This window comes from Balaenoptera physalus (assembly GCF_965194825.1).
Source record: "Balaenoptera physalus genome assembly, contig: HAP1_SCAFFOLD_1164, whole genome shotgun sequence".
NCBI lineage: Eukaryota > Metazoa > Chordata > Mammalia > Artiodactyla > Balaenopteridae > Balaenoptera > Balaenoptera physalus.
Genome location: NW_028125630.1, coordinates 105,401 through 127,664, shown reverse-complemented (window position 1 = coordinate 127,664; position 22,264 = coordinate 105,401). Strand labels below are relative to the sequence as shown.

The following is a 22,264-nucleotide window of genomic DNA, read 5'->3' as shown; positions in this document are numbered from 1 at the left end:
GCCGCGACAGTGAGAGGCCCACGCACCGCGATGAAGAGCGGCCCCCGCTCGCCGCAACTAGAGAAAGCCCTCGCACAGAAACGAAGACCCAACACAGCCAAAAAAATAAAAATAAATAAATTAATTAATTAATTAAAAGCTTAAAAAAAAAAACCAAAACCCCTATCATCTGGGACCCAAATCGATTTCCATAATCATATGTTGCTACGCGGTCATTTAAAAAAAAAAGTTCATTATGTCTTTCCAGGATCCCTGCTACTGGAAGATGATAGGATAGGTGACAAACCCAAGCAATGTTTTCTTGTAATGCCCATTGCTGGTTTGCTTTACAGTGATGTGGGAACCTTGGTCTGACGGTATAACTTGTGCGGCAGTCCCAAGGGCTGTAAAAGCTATTTTGTCAAGCCCTCAATAATATGAGGAGAGGCCTGTGCCTTGCATGGATACACTAATGGAAGGCCTGTATAGAAGGCCGGGAGGTTACGGTAAATTAACTTCAGTGGCAGGGTATGTGGTGATTTTCTCATGGAGTTGCAGCACTCTAGTAGGGCCAGGTTTAGCTCAATCCAGTAGATCCCATTATCATTTGAGTAGAGGCCTCAGTTGCTCTGCGGGGAGCTTCTGCTATTACCCAGGACATAACAGGAATCTCAATCCACAGCGTAACTGGCTCTGCTCCAGTAAAGCCTTCAGTTTCAGTAAGGGCTCAGTGTACCTCCACAAGTTGCCTCTCCACTGGCCAATACCTTGGGACTGAGTCTGGGAGTCACGTGTGCCAAAAGCCCACGGACATTTGGTCCAGTGGCTCCCGTAAGTGAACGTTAGGGTGGCCGGAACTTCCAATTGTAAGTCCTGCCCTCAGAGCACTAGTGGGAGAGCTGAAATGATAGCCTTCTTTAGTTTACCTAGTGCCTGTGGTGGCTCAGGTCCCCACTGAAAAGCGGAGGTCCTATGGGGGGCTCCATAGATGGGCGCCAGCAAATATTTGAGGTTGGCACCAGAATCCAAGCATGCCTACCAAATGTTGGGCCTCCTTTACCAATCTGGGAGGCTGGCTGGAGCACTAGGAGCTTTTCCTTTACCCAGTTGGGACTAGTTTACCCTTTTGAGTTTCAAACATAGCCCAGAAATTTAACAAACTAGGAGGTGCCTTGTACCTTATGGCGGGCAATTGCCCATCCCCTCTCAGGGAGGTGTTCACTCACAGTTGTGATGGTGTGTGACACAGAGTCTTGGCCAGGTCCAGTGACGAGGATGTCGTCGACACAATGCCAGAGCTGAGTCTCTGCAGGACGTGGCTCGTGCCGAGCAGGCATCTAGGTCCCGACTGCAAATCCCATGGGCAATCACGGGCGCATTCATGTACCCCACAGGTCACTGGGAAAAAGGTGTACTGTTGATCCTCAAAGGGGAAGGCAAATTGTGATATTTAACAAAGAGAACATGTGAGCCCAGTCTATGACTCTGAACCATTTACCAGGGTTATTCTGAATGTCATTCATTAAGGGAACAATATATAGTAGAGGGGCTCTAATACAGGGAGCAGCCTTGTTTAACTCTCTCTAGTCTACAGATAGCCTGTACTCATTAGTAGTGGCTTTAAGCACAGGCCATACCACCGAACTCAAAGGTGGGAATCCATATCCTTTCTTTAAGTAAGTCAGCTAGGACAGGCCATAATCCTTCAGTGCTTTCCTTTTAGTCAGTACCTCTTACACGGGTAGAGGAAGGTGAACTGGCCAGTGCCCACCAGTGGCATCAAAACCTTAGGCTTGTTTCACGAGGTCACCTGCTGACTGAGGAAGCCCATTCCAATAAAGGGAAAAGAGTCTCAGAGAACGACCAGCACAGAAGCGTCTTTTAGCAAAACTAAGCCCATATTAAAAGCTAAGCAGATGGGACTTCCCTGGCGGCCCAGCGGTCGACTCTGCACGTCCACTGCGGGGGCCGTGGGTTCGATCCCTGGCTGGGGAACTAAAATCCCGCATGCCACACAAAAAGTTAAAAGAAAAAGCTAAGCAGATAATTATCCCTTCAATTAATTCTCCTCCAAAGCCCGTCATCTCCTGGTGGGGGGGTGGGGGGGCGGGACTTTAAAGTATGAGTGCTTCCTGGGATTAGGGAGCTTTGGACACCTGTGTCCACCAGAGCCAGCCAGTGTTGTTAATATTTTACAGTTTACGTAGTAAAAGGGCTACTGTCGGCCAGAAGAGGCCTGCTTTGAGACCAATGGGTCCTGATGTGGGAGCAGGTCCTTGCCACTGGCAGAGGTCAGGGGCAGACGTGGAAGGTAAGCTTGTCTCTGAAGGAAAAGCCTGGCCAGGTAGCAATCTAACTTTAGTAAATATTTTAATTGCTCCACAGATTTACCAGAGATCATCTAATATCTCTGGGCTCCTTGTTCCTTAGGGTCCAATACAACCAACCTCTCTTGTTCATTTCAGGGTTCACGCTTAAGAGTGGCCTGGTTTTAAGTGGTTTATTTGACCGAGGAAGGGGGCAATCCCTCTATGGGTAGTAATTTTGATTTAGGCCAGGTGGGGTATTGTTAACAGGCAGCACTTGACTTTGAGTTTGTCTTTCATGAGTTTCTGTTAAATCCAGGGCAGCTATGTCCTCTTGAATTGTCTCAGCATGAGCCATCACTGCCTGGAAAGAGGACTTACACTTTTCACGAGCGCCCCCTGAGGAACAACTTGGTCGACTCAGGACTAAATTCAGCCTCCTCGAGACTTGGCAAATCACCACGCTGCATGCCATCTGTCGCCTGTTAAGCCCATCCCAACATCCCCAGCTGTTGGAGGCTAATGGCTTTCCTTTAAGAGTTTGCCCAGGATCACTATGAGGCCTAACGTAGGGTGGGCAGCATTCTAAGAAATAAAAATCCACATCAACAAAGTATCTACCTACTTACCTACCTATCTATCTCCAAGGCCTCCTCTGGGACCATTCCTGGCTTCTGCACTAATTGCGTGAGATCCTTCAGTAGGGACACCATTTTCGCATCCCATGTTATGGCAGTCAATTGATTAATTACATTCCCTGCTGGGTGGAGCTCACTGTCCAGCAGATTCTATACAGCCAGAGAGCCCTTTTTTCATTTGGCTCTTAGGCTACGTCCCTAAGGAGAGACTGGGTCTCAGGGATGGGTGAGAGAAAGGATATGTTTCCTCCTCCAACTGAGAACACACCTCACCTCCTTAGCCCTCCTACTTTGTCTTTTCTGTCAATAATTTATTACTTTGTGAGTGGTTACCAACAAAACAGAGGATAAATAACTGTCAGGATGGTATTGCACTGCCTTTCCTTCTAGAGGGCACCAGACCTCTTTTCCCAGGGTTCTCCAATTTGTCTCGACTTCCAAAGGCGTTAAGGCTCCAAGCAAAAACAACAGTGAACAGAGCCCGACACGTCTTGTGGTTTGGAGCATGTGTTCATTAAGACAGCCACCTCCAGGACTTCCCTGGCGGTCCAGTGGTTAAGGCTCTGCGCTTCCACTGCAGTGGGCACGGGTTCGATCCCTGGTCAGGGAACTGATATCCCACATGCCGTGCAGCCAAAAAAACAAACAAAACAAAAAAGACAGCCACCTCCTTCAAGTCCTGGGAGCAGCTGGAATATTAACTTCCGTGCAGTCAGTCATTTTAAGTAATGCTTTAGCCCACATCCTTTGGGGAAGGGACTAGAAAGATGCCATCTGCCACAGCAGGTCAGAGTGACACAGCGGCAGAGACAGGCTAGCTGTTTACAAAGATGTCCTAAGAGACCAGCCTCGGCCTGACGCCTCTGACTTACTGACTCATTTCCCTGCCATAGCCACGCCCCGGCCATGAGGATGTCCTCTCACCTCAGAGCACCCCAGATCACCAGCCCAGCTACAGGGAGCCTGTTATGGGATCAGAGGTAGCCCACTCTTGGTCCAGAGGCCCGCACCCCTCCCCTTTTCCTATGTGGGCCCACAGGTCTTACAACGTCTAGTACCTGCCTAGTGAGGGACCCAGCTGGGTGGGCTGATCTTTCGTGGGGAGCCCAGTGCCTCTGATCCCAAAAACTCAGTTACAATGGCATGGGTTGGCTCAAATACTGCTGCTGCTGCTTGATCAGGCTAATGACACCCAGGGAGACACCATAAATACAGATAAAGTGTAATACAGCACAGAGCAACGCCATGCCAAAGTGACATGGGGGAGTTCCACATTTTGAGTCCCAACCACTTAAGACTGTCCAGGATTGTTCTGCCAATGGATAGTCCTCCTGACTGGGTGGACCCTACATTGATTTCTTGACTATCACCCAAATCCTCCACTTTCCTCATCAACACAAGTAATGAGTGCGAGGGATTTAGGGGCTGATCAAAGATTAAAGTATCACCAGAAAGTGGCAGTAGCACAAGATGACCTTTATCTGGAGGAAGCTTTCACAGCTTTGCATGCACGGGAAGTGTCTTAACAACAGGAGAACTTCCAGAGGCTACCGTGTGGGAGCACCACTCAGGAAAGAAAAGCAGGGGAAATGCCAGGGAAGAGCAGGCTCAGAGAGAGGACTAGTGTGTTTGGGTGATACCACTCAGTAGCATGATGGGGAGCCTCTGGATCGGAGAGTACCAAAGGCCAGCAGTGGTGTGGGGTCTCAGTGGTGTGGGGTCTTTCGTAACTACAGGCTTGATCTTATCTATAGCTAACAGGCGTTGGCTGCAGTTCTGCATGGCATGCAAAGCACTCAAGCTCTGGATGGATTAAAATCTACTTACTTGGAATATATTCAAAGCAAATGAATGTGTAAAATTTGAGTTTGGTGCGGCCGGGCTTTTGAGCTAATGGGTTCCAGCCTGCTTGGAAGAAGGAAAGAGAGGCCATCTTTGGCTACTTTACATAACAATGTCCGTGTTGGAGAATGAATGGGTGAGCCTTTTCAAGTACAGTATGAGTGTGTTAATAGGAATTTATTTGTGTGATTAAGTAAATGTTTGTGCATCTTCATATGCAGGAGTGAACAGGTGACCATGTGCATGGATATGAGCATGTTTGTGTGTGTGAGTGAAAATGTACGCATGTTTATTTGCCTGATATTTTTTTGGGGGGGTGGGGGGGGCATGCTGCACGGCTTGCAGGATGTCAGTTCCCCGTCCAGGGACCGACCCCAGGCCACGGCAGTGAAAGTGCCGAGTCCTAACCACTACACCGCCAGGGAATTCCCGTGTCTGACATTTTAAAAGTACATCTGACCCTTAAACAACAGGGGATTGAATAGCGCAGATCCACGTATATGCAGATTTTTTCAACAGCAAATACCACCGTACTACACGATATGCGATTACTTGAATCCGCAGATGCAGAACCCTGGATTCGGAGGAACCTCATATACACAGGGCGGACTATACGTTATACGTATTCAACTGCACGTGGAGGGTCAGCACCCCTAACCCCTGTGTCGTTCAAGGGTCAACTCCATTAGTGTATTTGAATGAATGAATCTGTGAGTGTATGTGAGTGAATGTGTGAGGTTCTTGGTGAGTGTGAGCACATTCCTAGTTGGGAGCATGTTAGCGTGTATGTGAGGGAATGAGTGTAAGTATGTAAGTGTAAGTGACTGTGACTGAGTGTGTCAGCACATTCTCGTGAAACGTGAGCGGCTATTGTAAGCAAACGAGTGTGTGAGCGTGGTCGTGCAAGTGAATGTGACCTTGCGCATGTATATAAGCACAGGTGTGAGAGCGAACGTGGGAGCCTATTAAAATATGAGTTTGTGTGTTGAAGTAAATGGGACTTCTCATATGTATGAGTGAATTCATGAGCCTGTGCGTGGATGTTAGCATACTCGTGTGTGTGTGAGTGAATGTGTGTTTGTGAGCACGTCAAAGTGGAGTAGGTTGCTGTGAGTTAATGTGCAAGTGTGTGTGTGGGAGTATATCTGAGCATCTCTATGTGTGTGGGTAAAATGTGTGAACTTCATGGTAAGTGTGAGCATATGCATTTGTCAGAGTATGAGTATGATGCTGTTTGTGAACGTGCTGTGTGTGGGGAAATGTATGAGTACGTGACTGTGAGCATATATGAGTGTGTGTGAGTGAATGAGCAAGTTTGAGGGAGTGCATGTGTAAGCATGTTTTCATGAGTGAGTGAATGTGTAACTGTTCATTTGGGTAAGCTTGTTAACGTGTGAGTGTATTTTTGTGAATATGAGAATATGCTTGTGAGTTTGAGTGTATCTGTGTGTGAAGGTGTGAGCTTTGTGATGACTGGAGAAAATCTGTGTTCAAGTGAATGCATGAAAGTGTTGCTGTTTGTGAGCATGTTACTATGCACGTATAAGTGAAACTGAGTGTACTGTTGTCAGCACATAGGAATGTCTGTATGTGAATGACTTTGCAAACATGTTCACGGGTTAGTGGACACGTGAGGATTTTGTGTGAGTGAATGTGGGTATGATCATATATGAGTGTGTCTATGCATATGAGTAAAGTTGGGAGTATGCTCGTGAGTCAGTGAATATGCTCCAATGTTAGAGAATTTTTGGCTGTGTGCATGTATCTGAGCATTCCTTATGTCTCAGTGAATGTGTTCATGTGTTCATGTGAAGAATACGCTGTGGATGTGAGTGAATAGTGATCACACTTGTATATGTGAGCATGTTCATGTGTGTGTGCGAATGATTATATGTAAGGATGTCTATGCGGGTGAAGGAATTTGCAACCGTGTTTGTGTGGGCGACTGAGTGTTTGTGCATGTGAGGGTGTGAACATCTTATGGGTAAGTAGGTTCATGCACGTAAGTAAGTGTATGAGTGACACAGTGTATGTGAGGCATACTCGGGTGGGTGAGTGAATGCCTAACCATGTTAATTGAGTATATCTGTACTGGAACGAATGTGTGCATGTGTCAGCGTGTCTAGGAATGGGAGTAAATCTGTGAGCAGGTTCACTTGAGTGAACGTGTAACTTGTGGATGTATGTGAGCATGTCTGTGTGTAAGAGTGAATGGAGCCTGTTCATATGTCAGTGTGTTAATGTGCGTTTGTGTGTTTCTGTGTGTTCACGTGTATGAGTGAATTTGTAAGCATGTGCATGATGGTAGCATGTCCATCAGTGAGTGACTGTGGAACCGTGTTCATTTTTGTGAGCCTGTTAATGTGTGCATCTATTTCTGAGTCAACACATGAGTGTATGTGTATGTGTGAATGTTGATCAGATGCATGTACATGACTGTGTTAATGAGGGTGCCTGTGAGTTTATGAGCAGGTTCACCGTCTGCATATGTAAATATCTTCATGTTTGTGTGCAAATGACTGTGTGAGTATATATCTGTGATCATGTTCCTGTGTCTGCATGAATGTGTAAGCTTATCATGTATGTTCATGAAGGTGAATTTATGCTTTGCACATGTGTTTTTGTACATTTGTGTGTGAGTAAATGTGCAAAAAAGTTTGTGTCAGTAAATGCGTGAGCATATAAATATATATATATATACAAATATGTGTGCATATTATCAAAGTGCAAGTTTAAGTGAATATAGGAACATGTGTGTGTTAATGAATATGTAAACATGCTTGTGTGTAGGGGCATGTTAATGTGTGTGTTCTGTTGTGTGAGTCAATGTGATTATGTTTGTGTGTGATGAAAAGTGTGTTCATTTGTGTGGAAGTGATAATGTGAGCATGTCTATGTGCAACTGTGAGTGCGTGAGTATATGTGAGTTTGCGCGTGAGAGACTGTGTGAGTGAATATGATCCTGTCGATATGTGAAAGTGTGATCGTGGCCGTGTCTGTGCATGAGTGGTTTTGGGGTGAGTGTGAATGTTGTTTTTTAAATAAATGTGAGAGCATGTGTGTTTATGAGCGTGTAGGCTGTGTGAATATGTGAACGTGTTCACCTGTGTGAACTTGTTCATGCGTGCGTGATGTGTGTGTGTGTGCGCATGTTGTGTTTTAAATAAACGTGAGAGCATGTCCATGTGTGAATGTGTGAGTGGAGGTAGGGAGTGAGTGTGTGTGAGTGTGCAGTCATGTCCGTATGTAAGCCCATGAGAATGTGTGTGTGTTTATGTGCGAATGTGAGTGAAAGTGGGAGTGTCCACTTGTTCGTGAGATAACGTGAGCACGTTTGTGTGTCTGGGAATGTTAATGTTTAAGCACGTTCACGTGTGGGTGAATGTCTGAGTATACTTGTGTGTTTGAGCATGAACATATGCAAAAGGAAGTTTGAACACGTTTCTGTTTTGAGCATGTTAATGTGAAAGTGTGAAAGTTTGTGTTTGTGTTTAAATGAATGTGTGTGTTCATTCATATCTGAGTGTGTGAGCATGTGCATGTAAGGGAGCATGTTCATATGTACAAATTAATGTACGAACAAGTTGGTGTGTGTGAAGCTATTAATGTATAATTATTTTCCCTGTGTGCAGCTGAATGTGTAAGCAAGTTCATGTATGTGAGCACGACGAACAATGTTAAGTGAAGTTGTGAGTGTATGCGGGTGTGTCTGTATATGCGAATTAATCTGTGAGCAAGTCCGTGGGAGTGAATACGTCAATATGTTTGTTTGATGGTGTTAATGTCTTCTTGTGCTCATGAGTGTCTGAGCAGCTTTGTGTGTGTGATCGAAAATAAGGATGTGCAGTTATGTGAACATTTTCCTTTGTGTAAATAAATGTGTAAGGTTTTTGTGTGTTTGAGTGTGTTAAAGTGTGAATATGCTCATTCAGTGAATGCGTGAATATGGGTATCTGAGTGAACGAACATGTTCGAATATGTGTAATTGTATTGAAATGTGTGTTACTATGTGTACATTCATGAATGTGACTACGTGATTGTATTCATGTGTGGATTAACATATGAACATGTTCGGGTGTGAGCAAATGGAGGAGCAGTTTTGTGTGTGAGAAGATGTTCATGTTGGTGAAAATGTTAACATCTTAGTTTGCATGGCTGTGTGAGCGTCCTGTGATTGGACATGAGTGCATCTAGGTGTGAGTGAATGTGTGAGCATGCTTGCGCATATACGCATGTTAATGTGAGTGTGCTCACTCGTGTGAATGAATGTGAGGATGGGCTCCTATGGGGGACTGAATGCGTGAATGTGTTCGTGTGGGAATGACTGTGAGCCTGTAGGTGTATGTTCACGTGCAAGTGGGAATGAATGCATTATTTTATGTGTGTGAGACAGCATCAGTGTGTTCATGTGTGTGAGTGGATGTGTGAGTATGAGTGTACGTAAGCATGTCTGTGTGCGAGTGACTGTGAGTTTGTGAGTGGATGTTATTGTGTCTGCCAGTGTGTGAGCATGGTCTTGCATGTGACTGAGTTAATATGCACGTACGTGTGAGCATGTTCATTTGTGTGAACGTGTGAACTTGTTCACGTGTGAGTGATTGGTGAGTGTGTATGTGTTTGAGCACATTTCTTTCAGTAAATATGCAGGCATGTCCATGTGCGAGCATGAGCATGTGTGAGTGAATGCAAGTGTATGAGTCTCTCTATGTGTGAATGCACCAGCATGTTCCTGTGTGAAAAATGTGTGAGCATGTCCGCATGTGTGAACACGCTGATGTGAAAATGTAAGAGCGTGTGTAAGTATGTTCGTGCGTGAATGTGTCAGCATGTGAGTGTGTTTGTGTAAGTGGATAGAATGCTTATATGTGTTACAGATTTAATGTGTAAGTGTGAGTGAATGGGTGAGGATGCGGTTGAGTGTGTTTCTTTTTTTTCAGGACCCCACGTCCATACAGTGAACTGTACGGCACTGTGCAGAAAGAAGTTTTTATTTTCTATTGGCTCACAGCTGTCTTTAACCAGCTCTACAGCTAGGCCACATTATTCTCTGTGTATTACATCACACTGCTGCTATAGAAACATGTGTGACTCCTGTCATTCAACCCGCTGGCTTCACTGCAGGATAACTGCCCAGAAACTGAGCTGCAGAGAGAGAAGTGTGTTACTCCAAGCCTAATGCTTCAGAAAAGCAAAGTGCTATTGGGAATAATTGTCTGAATGACACCTGAGAAGTAAATGGGTTTCTGTGTTAGGGCAAATCCCAGACTCCAGCATTTAGGGTCGCTGTGAACAAGCCCCAGCAGTGTGCTATGTAGGGACAGGGGTTCCCATAAACACAGTCCTTTATTACAACCTTTCGGACCCCTCACATGCCTCTAGAGAATGGAAGCTGTGTAAGACCGTTAACAAACCCCAGCAGGGCCAGGGAGCCAGGGACCCCACCAATCCCAGGGTCATACGTCTCACTCTAGAAAATTCAGTGCCACTCAGGCAATTCCATCCCTTTTGGTGGAATCCGGAGGACCCTAAAGGGCCAGCACAGAGCCCTGCCCAAGGGCTCCCAGCTAAAACAGCAATTGGGAGCTGAAATGCAGTCCACATTCCCCTCATCGAGCCATGTGCCCTGGCACCGAAATGCAGCCCAGAAGCTGGGAAACTCATTCTACTTTACCTGCCCAGAGGGGCCGCCTTATGTGCTAGCATTGATCAGTGTGAGAACTCAGCTAAAGTATCCAAACATCTCTAAAAGGAAAATTAAAAGTGTTACAGACTGGGCTTCCCTGATGGTGCAGTGGTTAAGAATCCGCCTGCCAATGCAGGGGACACGGGTTCGAGCCCTGGTCCGGGAAGATCCCACGTGCCGCGGAGCAACGAAGCCCGTGCGCCACAACTACTAAGCCTGTGCTCTAGAGCCCGCGAGCCACAACGACTGAGCCCGTGTGCCACAACTACTGAAGCCCATGCACCTAGAGTCCGGGCTCCACAACAAGAGAAGCCACTGCGATGAGAAACCCGTGCACCTCAACAAAGAGTAGCCCTGGTTCGCCGCAACTAGAGAAAGCCCACGCGCAGCAACGAAGACCCAACACAGCCAAAAAATAAATAAAAGTAAATAAATTAAAAAAAAAAAGTGCTACGGACTGCATGTTTGCGTACCCTCCAAAATCATCTGGGAGGTAATTAGGCTTAGATGAGGTCATGAGGGTGGGCTCCCCATGATGGGATTAGTGCCCTTACAAGAAGAGGAAGAGACACCAGAACTCTCTCTCTTTCCACCATGTGAGCACACAGCCAGAAGGCAGTCATCAGCAAGCCAGGAAGAGAGCTCTCACCAGAAACCAAAATGTCCAGCCCCTTGGTTTTGGACTTCCCAGCCTCCAGAAGGATAAGAAATAAATGTCTGTTGTTGCCACTCAGTCTATGGGATATTTGTTATAGTGGCCAGAACTAAGACAAGAAGCCTCCAGAGAGGGTGCCTAAATCCCATCTTTGCAGTGATGACCTCAGCTCCATAACCTAACACTGTCCTCCCTGATGAGCTCAGGAAGGCAAGAAAAGTTGTGCGGGTAACCACTTCCCTTCCTCTTTGAACTTCACTGCTCCAGCTTCTCTCTCTCCCCAGTGTCTATCACAGGTTCAGGCTTCACAGGAAAGACGAAGCAAGGAAGAATAAAAAATGTCTCATTTATTCCTTCACTCCACGATATGGGAGTGCCGATGTCATACCAGGTGCTGGGCTGGGCAGAGCCCTCAGGCAGCTGCTTTTCACAACACTGTGGCTTCCAGTTCTCTTGCCCAGACTGGAAGCCGCTTTGCTAGCTTTCCCTGGCTCCTCCTCCTCCTCTTCTCACTGCCCCTTCCTTCTCAAGGGAAAATAAAGCTCCTATTTGAACCTGAACAGGACAAAGTTCCCAAGGCTTCTGCTTGTGAACTTGTGGGGGAAGAGGAAGAACGGGTTAAACCCTGAGGCTCTCCTCCACCTGACACACAAAGAGAGGTTCGACTCAGTCGAGTGGGAGGCCTCACAGGGAGATCTAGGGGTCCCTAAACTCTGAGGCACTTGGCCCAACCTACCTGAAGCCCTGCTTGAGAAGAGGAATGGGTGTGATGGCAGGTGACTCTCACAGGGTAGGTGCCACTGCCTGGATCCTGCTTGCGGCTGATAACCTCACAGACCTGGGGATGGACTCGGGCTCAACTTGCCCGTGGAGCAGGCAATGGTTCGAATGGGTTTTCAGTGCTCTTGACACTACCACTTATCTCTAGGCAGTGTTCTCCTTCCTGTCCTCACTGTTCTTTACCCTCATCCCTCATCCTCTCTGTCCTGACTTCTCTACTCAACTCTGTCCAGTGTCAGCTCTCATTCTCCTGCTGCCTCTTTCTTCCTTCGATTAAAGCAATTCAAAATGTAATCCGGTACGTTCACTCCTTGATTCCTAGAGTCTCACTCTCTTCCGGAATCAAGTTGCAAATCTCTACCCAGGTGCTCTTTTCTCCCAGCGTGACGCCCCCAGCAACTTTAACCTTGCCCCCGTGGTACCTATGGGCCCCTGGCAGATGCTCACCTTCCTCTTCTCCTGCCCCCCTGGGCTGAGCTTCCTTCCTCTCCAGAGCGTGCTGCAGTGGCAGGCCAGGCAGGGAAGATACCTCCTAGGACACCCACCTTGCACCAAAGCGTTCTGCTTTGTTCTCCGCTTCCCTCAGCCCTGCCACCCACTCCATTCAGAGAGCAGCTACCCCACCTACTGGCCTCCCTGCTCCCCAAATACACACACACACGCACACGCATGCGCGCACGCACGCGCGCACACACACACGCACACACACACACACACACACACACGCGCGCGCGCGCGACATCCCCAGACTGAGCGCCTGCGGTGCCCCCGTCTGTCTAAAGAAAGTCCAAAGTTGTTCTTGCACTTCCCTCTTCATCGAATATTTGGCCAAATCTATCCAGGGACCCCCTTTTTCTCATATGTCCCAGGTCTGCATTCAAAAAAAGGTTAATGTAACCCACCCCCTCCCACCTTAGGCATCAGGTGTAAATAGATCAGAGTCTGAAAGATGGTGATGAGGTGCCTCAGAGATAATGCAGATTATCCACACCTGACAATCCCCAGAGCTTGGCCCTTGCCCCTGCTCCCTCCTTCTGGCCCTGGATGCCTGCTGAGATGCTATCTTGCTTAAAACAATGGGAGAATGTGCTTGGTGTTTTTAAACTGTGGTTGTTAGTCTCTGCTGAGGTTCAGGAGAACGTGGAAAGGAGGAAATGAGGTAGCTACTCCCTGACACCTACCAGTGTTTGGCCCAACTGACCCAAACGATATCACACAAGGGGCAGGGGCTGTGCTCTAACACCTGAATTCCCCTATACCCAGCCCTCTAGCCCTCGCTCTCCTCCCTAAGGTCCCCACCTAGAGCCACTGCTGTCCTTGTAACGTAAGGCTACTGACGGAGCTTGCTTTCTGCTTTCTCCACCTCAGCCTCCCAGCCCCTAGGTACACACACACTCACCTCGGAACACCTTATCCCCTCACACGCTGGAGGGAACAATGCAGCAAAGGGAAAGCAACAGTCAAGTGACCCACCTCCAAAGCTCAGGGCCCAGGGCAATGGCCTTGGTTTTCAAGGTAGCTCTCAGGGCAAACATGATGCCCTCAATGGTCTACCCCCAAGTGCCAAATCCTCACAGCTGAGTGCTCTTTAGGGTGGAGGCACCGGATATTCAGAAGACTTGTATTCATTTCCACAAATATGAACTATGAGTGTTCATTAACCCCTTAGAGTTGCTATCTAGTTCAACCTCCCATAGAACCTCTAATTAATGTACCCTTTCTTTCCTCTGTCATTGGTTTAGGGTTCCTGGGTGTCCCCTGGGCCAAAGAATACTACTCCTGTTCTGTGGGCTTAGGGTAGGTTTCCTGTCACTTCAAGCTGTGTGGCTCAGGCTAGCTGCCCTTTCCACGGGGAAGGCTAGGAGGGAATACACAAAGGAACTGACTCATTGCCTTCGTGGTGGTTTGTATTTCTGTTTCTTTGCCATTTCTCATCTCTGCTCTAGAAATCTGAATGCTAGGCTAAAGGGTTTGGATTTTATTGGACAGCTAAAGTCATCAGAAGTTCTTGACATAATCAGGCTTGATTTATAAAGACCATGCTGATTGCAGTGTGCTGAATGGATTAGAGGGACCAACACTAATATTAGGGAGACGAGAGGTTGGGAGGTTGTTGCAGAAATTCCGTAGGAAGATGCCCAAGGCCTGATCTGGGGGTGGCTCACGATCAATAGAGAGATAAGAACAGAGTTGGGATGTTTTCTGGAGGTAGAACCAATACAGCCTGGTGGGAGTTGAAGGCTTGGGGGGCAGAGGGGCAAGCACCTGGGGCCCAGGTAGGTGAAGTAGACTGGACAGAGACCATGTGCTCAGTTTTGAACACACTCCATACGGTGAGTACTCGGGGTGCAGAGAAGGTGTGCTCAAGTGCCCTCCCCATAGAGCCTGACAGATGGAGCAGAGAATTCTACCTTGAGCACCACAGCGCCCTCCGGCCTGCACACCCACTTGTGGGTAGAGCTCCTCCACTCACACCAGGGAGTGTACTTCAGTTGTGGGACCTTCTCAAGGGAGTGTGGAGCGAGCAGAAGGCCTCTTGCATGTGAAGCCAGAGAAGTGGGAGAAATTCCAGGGTCGGAGCAAAAGGCCTGGAGGTTGGGAGGCCAGGAGTACCCCGACTGCAGGTCTCTGCAAGTCAGGAAGGTGGGATCTCGAGAGGCAAAGGTGTAGAGCCTGGGAGAAGGCCACTGGTGAGCTTACGTGGTGGGCTGCCTTCCTGTGTTTCAGCACTACTCAACTTAACAGAAAAACCTCAGGTGTCTACACATGAATTTATCTACAAAACAGGAACAGACTTACAGACAGAGACAACAGACTTGGGGGTGCCAAGGCGGCGGCGGGGCGTGGTGTAGGGGAGGGAAGGATTGGGACTAGTTGGGGACTAGCAGATGCAAACTGTTATATATACAATGGATAAACAACAAGGTCCTACTGTATAGAACACAGAGCGATATTCAATATCCTGTGATAAACCATCATGGAAAAGAATATGAAAAAGGATATATACATATATATAAAAAACTGAATCACTTTGCTGTGTACCTGAAAGTAGCACAACATTGTAAATCAACTATTCTTCACTAAAAAAAAAAAAAACCAACCCTCAAGCGCCTATAAGCGGTTTACCTCCAATATGTGGGCTCAGGTGGATACCATATCCCATCAGCATCCTGTCCAAGACCTTCTGAACCACTTTCATTTGCATAGATTTTGCTGAAACAGAGAAGTCACCGGTCATCAGGAAGGCCACATTGCTTCCCAGAGAGCAAACAGCAGAGAATACCGCAGCTGTCACCTTTCCAGGGCTTTCCCTTCTCCTGCACACATGCAGACACGTACAGTCATATGTGTACACATTCTCTCCCCCACCCCCTTCTCTCCCCACAGTGAGTCAGCCAGAAGCACCCAGTGAGGAAGACTCCTCCTCCCCCTCCCCAGCTTTTATCCAGAGGATGGGGCACAAAGACTGGGTCCATGTTACCAAGCAGGATGAGGGGCTGGGGGAAGCGGGGGCAGGCATTCTGGGAAGTGGAGAGGAGAGGAAGCAGGCAGGGGGCAGCCCTCAAAAATGCATTACCTCAACCCCCTAAAGAGCCCCAGTTTGTAATCAGCAATGGACACAGCTCTCCAGGTCGGTGGCTGTCCTTCCAGGGGCAGCTGATTGCCCCAGGAAAAGTACTCTTCCACCCTCACTGCCCTCCTGAGCTGAGCTAACAAGTCTACGCCCTCCAGCACAAAGTCACATTTCCCCACCTGGGCATTTTCTTGTCATACCCATGTCAACCTTGCTCTTGTACTCCTCTGTTTTTAGGGCTGGGCATATGGCTTGACACAGACAGAGCACCTTCTGGCCCTCGCCCAACAAAGTCATTTCACACTCTTAGGCCTCAAGGCTGTCTTCTCAAAGACGTTCATTCTGGGAGCTGGCATTTCTCTCACTAATCATGGATTTCCAGCCTGGAGACGTCTTGGCTGAGCATACGCAAGTAGCCAGCCAGAGCCCTGCAGACAGCTGGCCTTTCCAAAGCTCTCTGACGTGCTCACCCAACACACCTGAGACCTTCAGCAGGGCTGTTTCCTCCCAAAGGGCATGGGAATGGGAACAGGCCCTGAGCATCACTGTGATCCTAACGTACTCTCACACGTTGACCAAGGAACATCAGTCCCTGCAGTGTGTGTGTGTGTTCACTATATGTCCTATAAAGTCACCACAAGTAATGAATCAGTGACTACTAAACCACTGCTCCTAGGGGAAATACAGGGTTAGGTTCCTGCGAGCCTCTGGTTACAACACTTTCATCAACCAATCAATATATTAACTTGTTTTATGTCTGTTTCTGTTTCAATTTACAATTTAATCCAATTAGAAATCCAGAATTTACTAAAAGAATTTATATTAACAAAATGCTAAAAGCACCTTCCAACAAAAAACTCTAGAATCTGTCCAAGTCTAAATCACTGGACACTCCCAGTAGTGTCTCCAGAGGTTCCTTCATTGTTGAGGCTTTAGTAACCTCTGCTCATGCCCCCTGGCATCTCTGGACCACACATGATGGCTGTAAGTTGCCCATGGGCTACCGAGGCAAGAAACTGCCCTTCTTGGCCTTGTATTATAAACCATTAGCGTGGCAACTGTCAGCCACATACCGGGCCATCCTCAAAACAGAGGTTCTCACAGACCCTGAGCCTGTGACCCTCTGTACCCAGGTGCCCAGTAGGCCTTAGATCACGGAACCAGCATCCCAAAACCTCAGCATGTTTACTGAGGCCTCCTTGACACCAGATAGCTTTCTGGCATATCTTTCTTGCAAGAGGGCATGGCCTCAGCTGTCCTTAGTCCCTTGCCAGATGAGATAGTGGTAGAAGAAGTCACTCCTCTCCCAGACCTCTTGGCTACCTGGGGAGCCTCTTGGAATCAAGTGAGTGGGCAATATTGGGCATTGTACACTACATATGGTATTGTCACCATCATCCATATTACTGCTTTCGATCCCTTAACCAACATGCCTAGGATAGAGGACAGGACCAAAGGGTCAGCACAACTGACCAAACTACAGTCATTTAGTACTGGATGCCCTGGCTAACAAATGGGCCCATCTGTACATTTTTATAAACTCTTGGGCCATTGCCTAAACGTTGTCCCCTTTGAGGTAAAGAACTCTGGGAATCACTTGCCTCACAGATACCCAAAATATAGATCAAGATGTTAGGGACTGACAGAATGGCCATCATCAAAAAATCTACAAACAGTAAATGCTGGAGAGGGTGTGGAGAAAAGGGAACCCTCTTGCAATGTTGGTGGGAATGTACATTGATACAGCCACTGTGGAGAACAGTATGGAGGTTCCTTAAGAAACTAAAAATAGAACTACCATACGACCCAGCAATCCCACTACTGGGCATATACCCTGAGAAAACCATAATTCAAAAAGAGTCATGTACCACAATGTTCATTGCAGCTCTGTTTACAATAGCCACGACATAGGAGCAACCTAAGTGTCCATCAGCAGATGAATGGATAAACAAGATGTGGCATATATATACAATGGAATATTACTCAGCCATAAAAAGAAACGAAATTGAGCTACTTGTAGTGAGGTGGACGGACCTAGAGTCTGTCACAGAGAGTGAAGTAAGTCAGAAAGAGAAAAACAAATACCGTACGCTAACACATATATATGGAATCTAAAAAAACCAAAAATGGTCATGAAGAACCTAGGGGCAGGACGGGAATAAAGACGCAGACCTAATAGAGAATGGACTTGAGGACATGGGGAGGGGGAAGGGTAAGCTGGGACAAAATGAGTGAGTGGCACGGACTTATATACACTACCAAATGTAAAACCGAAAGCTAGGGGGAAGGAGCCGCAGAGCACAGGGAGATCAGCTCGGTGCTTTGTGACCACCTAGAGGGGTGGGATAGGGAGGGTGGGAGGGAGGGAGATGTAAGAGGAAAGAGAGGGCTTCCCTGGTGGCGCAGTGGTTGAGAATCTGCCTGCCAATGCAGGGGACATGGGTTCGAGCCCTGGTCTGGGAAGATCCCACATGCCGCTGAGCAACTAGGCCCGTGAGCCACAACTACTGAGCCTGCGCGTCTGGAGCCTGTGCTCCGCAACAAGAGAGGTCGCGGTAGTGAGAGGCCTGCGCACCGCGATGAGGAGTGGCCCCCACTTGCTGCAACTAGAGAAAGCCCTGGCACAGAAACGAAGACCCAACACAGCCAAAAATAAATAAATAAATAAATAAATTAAAAAAAAAAAAAAAAAAAAAAAAGAGGAAAGAGGTATGGGGATATATGTATATGTATACCTGATTCACTTTGTAATAAAGCAGAAAGTAACACACCAGTGTAAAGCAATTATCCTCCAGTAAACATGTTGGTAAAAAAATAAATAAATAATGATATGGACTGGGACTTCCGTGTTGGCGCAGTGGTTAAGAACCCGCCTGCCAATGCAGTGGAAATGGATTCGAGCCCTGGTCCCGGAAGATCTCACATGCCGCGGAGCAACTAAGCCCGTGCGCCACAACTACTGAGCCTGAGATCTAGAGCCCGCGAGCCACAACTACTGAGCCCGCATGGCACAACTACTGAAGCCCGCGCACCTAGAGCCCGTGCTCCATAACAAGAGAAGCCACTGCGGTGAGAAGCCAGTGTACCTCAACGAAGAATAGCCCCCATTCGCCGCAAGTAGAGAAAGCCCGCGCGCAGCAACGAAGACCCAACACAGCCAAAAGTAAAATAAAAAGAAAAGATGTTATGGACTGAATTCTGTTCCCCCAAAATTCGTATGTTGAAGCCGTAACCCCGAATGTGGCTATATTTGGAGATATGGCCTTCAAGGTTAAACGAGGTCATAAGCTTGAAGCTCTAATCCAATAGGGGGGGTATCCTTATAAGAAGAGCAACAGACGCCACAGAGCTCGCCCTCTCCCCACACTGAACAAAGAAAAGGCCATGTGAGGACACAGTGAGAAGACAGTTGTCTGCCAAGGACAAAGGGTATAAATACCTCACCAGGGTATAAATTCTTTTTTTTTAAATAAATTGATTTATTTACTTTTGGCTGCATCGCGTTCGTTGCTGCGCGGGCTTCCTCTAGTTGCGGCGAGTGGGGGCTACTCTTTATTGTGGTGCACGGGCTTCTCGTTGCGGTGGCTTCTCTTGTTGCAGAGCACGGGCTCTAGGCGTGCAGGCTTCAGTAGTTGTGGCACATGGGCTCATCAGTTGTGGCTCATGTGCTCTAGAGCACAGGCTTAGTAGTTGCGGCGCACGGGCTTAGTTGCTCCGCGGCATGTGGGATCTTCCCGGACCAGGGCTCGAACCTCTGTCCCCTGTATTGGCAGGCAGATTCTTAACCACTGGGCCACCAGGGAAATCCGGGATATAAATTCTTTTAGCAAATTCTAGATTTCCAACTGGATTAAATTCTGGACCGCTGTATCAATTTACATTCTTTCCTCCCTCTGTATCCAAGTTTTTTGATTTCTTTCTTTCTGATTCCATTTGCTTGTTTGTCTGTCACTGGATATAGTTTGTGTGTGTGTGTGTGTGTGCGGGTGGGGGGGGTGTCCTGCCTAATCTGCTCATATTTATAGATTTCTTCCTTCAGACAGCATCAAATCAGTTTCATAAGGGTTAGGGGCCTCTCCTGTGGCAATGGTTGCTTAGTAAGTTTTAAGGACTCTGGCTTAAGTTGGGTTTAATTTCATCACCGTGTCACAAAAGTGCCATGGTTGCTCTTCCCTATCATTAGGATGATCAGGATTTTCACTGCAACACAGGCATAGGCAACAGAGTGGCACAGCAGAAGATTGCTGGGCCCCCAAGCCAGAGGTGGGTGGACTGAAAACATCTTCTGCTAGGGTGCTGCCACTTGCGCTGCATGGAATTATTATTATTATTATTTTGTCTTTTCTCTCTGTACAAATTCCCTCAGAATATTTTAGATTTCTAGCAGTGCAAATTTACAGCTGTGGGTTTTATCTCCATCTAATCATGAGTGGTCCAGACCTTCTGGGTGGTTATGGGGACAGGGTCGGAGGCCCAGTGACCCACCTCTTGGGCAGCCCAGGAGAGGAGGACATCGCAGGCCATGCAGGACACATGGGGGTTGCATTCTGGAACAGCGTGAACCAGAAGGGTCTGTGGGAAGCGGGCTTTGCAGTATCACGAGGGTGAGGTACCCCCTGGTTCCTAAGCAAGGATGTGATTGGCTTGCTTGAATCGTTCTGCTGGCTGACAAGGAAACACTATTCAGGGATAATAAGCAGGAATGCATCTGGTGCATTTAATAAGAAGCGTTGTTGCTAGAGGACCCTATCTGGCGGAGCAGAGTGGGGAGCGGAATCTGGGATTAGGCCGGTCGAGGCCCTCCCAGTTTTACCAGCCGTCAACTCAGCACACAATACTGCCTTTAGCCCTCACCGCACCATCACCCCCTCCCCGCGCACTCACACACAGGGGCCAGTATACCTGGCTGAGGAGAACTCAGTCCCTGGAGATGGAGGGGTGGACCCGGGGGCGGTAGTTCCCCGAACCCCGCCACTTCAGCGCTATTAGGCACCACAGCAACAGAGGGGCTGAAGCAAGGGGGCTCCATCGCAGCTGGTCGTCCCCATCCCCACCACCAACTCCTCTAGGGACTGGCCAGCAGGCAGCGCGCGTGGGCAGCGGTTCAAAAGCGCAGGCCCACATCGGCTCCAGCCGTCTCCTGCTAAGAGGTCGCCCACTCACCCACCGCCCTCCCAGCTCATGGCAGCCTGGCGACCCCGCTTACCAATCGAAGAAGTCCAGAACGACGTCAGGAACATCAGACGAGGAGAGCTTAGAAATCAAAGCGGAATTTCCAGCTGGGTTTCGGGTCGTCGCCCTCCAAGGGCCGGGTCCTGATGAGCAGCAGGAGCACAGCGGCCCGCCGCATGTCGGGACGCCATAGCTCCGACCTTCGGAGAACCCTGGAGACCGCTGCGGACCGGGAGGAAGAGAGACGACGGGGGGGAGCGGGATAACCAAGAGGAGCGGGGCGCGGACCTCGTGCTTCGGCCAAGAGCCACCTGTAAGGTGAGAACATCGAGGCCAAGGGGAGTGGGGAGGGTGGGGGTCGACCAGCGGCCCTGAGCAAGGGAGCGGCAAGAAGAGCAGCAGCCCAGCAGCTTCACTCCACGCAGCAACCGGACCACGCACCCAGCCGCTGCCCCAGAGCGCGGGGTCTGAAGCACGTCCGGCTGCCGCTGGGCGGGCCCCAAGCCCGGCGCACAACTGGCTCCGCCCACCCCGACGGCAAGCGAGCTTAGCCAATCCGGCAGGCGCCGGGACCCATTGAACGAGATGCGCGGTCCCGCCTCCTACCACAGCCCGTGCGCCGCCCAGCCCTCTGCTCCTTCTGGCGTCCGGAGTCATTCCTTGGTCAGCCCCAGCTCCAGCTCCCTGGCAGCTGGAGAGCTGGGCCGGGGGGTCGGCGGCGTGGGGCACCCCGCCCTGCGCCTCCCCTCCGCAAAAACGCAAAATGTGCTTTTCACCTGAAACAGCGTATGCCCAAGAGTTTGCTTTTTGTGGTGAAAGGAGTAATTTGACCGCCCGGGCTGAATCTGCAGTTTGAAAGATCTGGACACCTTTGAGGAATCAGGACATAGTTGACTGGTGGTCATTCCCAGACCCTCGGGCCTCCAGTGAACCAGAGCGCCTGTCCTCTGGAAGGGATAGAGGAGGTTCAACCTGTGCATTTCGTGGCCCGGCTCTGGCCCGTCATCAGGACAGAAATTGGGCTCCGGGAGCCCCCCTCCCATAGCTAAGGGATGCACAGTTGAAGTGAGGGTTCTTGGCTGACAGCATTGAAGGGGAAAAGAAGGCAAAGGTCAGTGTATCGGATCTTCAAGGCAGTGAGCCCCCGGAGAGCAGGCCACTGTAATGCTCCAGCATTCTGGCCCCAGCATGTGGGGGAAAAAAGCCTTACATTTTTGCTAGAGGCCTTCTCTTCTTTCCGCTACCCTGAACGTTGCCACAGAGAATAGAAATATCTCAGAGCAAGAGGAAATGCTTCCACTCATTCACTACCCTTCGTCCTTCCCATCTTGGTACCTTGATGAAGCAAGGTCAGAAAGAGGCTTCTTCAGAGCACATAAGCCAGATGGGCAATGAACAGATAAACCTCAGTCATGTTCACCAGCGCTGGACCTCGTGAGGCATGCCATTTAAAAGTGTTGAAATCAAAATGGATTTCAGGTTCACTCTTGGTCAACTAGAATATTCAAACAAACATTCTCCCCCTTCCCCTTTCCTTCAGTATTTGGTGAGAAGAGCTGGGACTGCTTGTGCCCAGCGTATTGCAAAGCTCTAGTTGCATGGAACTTCCTGGGGTGGCTGAGTGTTTTGTACAGC

General features: G+C 48.6%; 1 protein-coding gene across 10 annotated transcripts in view; it reads right to left on the bottom strand.

The window, feature by feature from the left end:
• Positions 1–21,245, bottom strand: part of LOC309653793 (uncharacterized protein) — a 34,891-nt gene extending 13,646 nt beyond the window's left edge. Inside the window, exons 1-3 of one of the 10 annotated variants that reach the window (XR_014259489.1) lie at positions 20,664–21,226; positions 15,010–15,096; positions 1,206–1,402 (exon numbers count right to left, since the gene is read on the bottom strand). Coding sequence is in view for 3 of the 10 variants with exons in the window: in XM_082478590.1 (XP_082334716.1) it covers positions 15,010–15,096; positions 19,943–20,122; positions 20,664–20,697 (301 nt within the window). In the remaining 7 variants the exon portion in view is untranslated. Of the gene's footprint in view, positions 1–1,205; positions 1,403–3,981; positions 5,076–12,330; positions 12,537–15,009; positions 15,097–19,942; positions 20,123–20,663 lie in introns of those variants that run through there. The other 9 variants (XM_082478590.1, XM_082478591.1, XM_082478589.1 and 6 more) reach the window with 9 other exon arrangements.
• Positions 21,246–22,264: the final 1,019 nt, after the last annotated feature.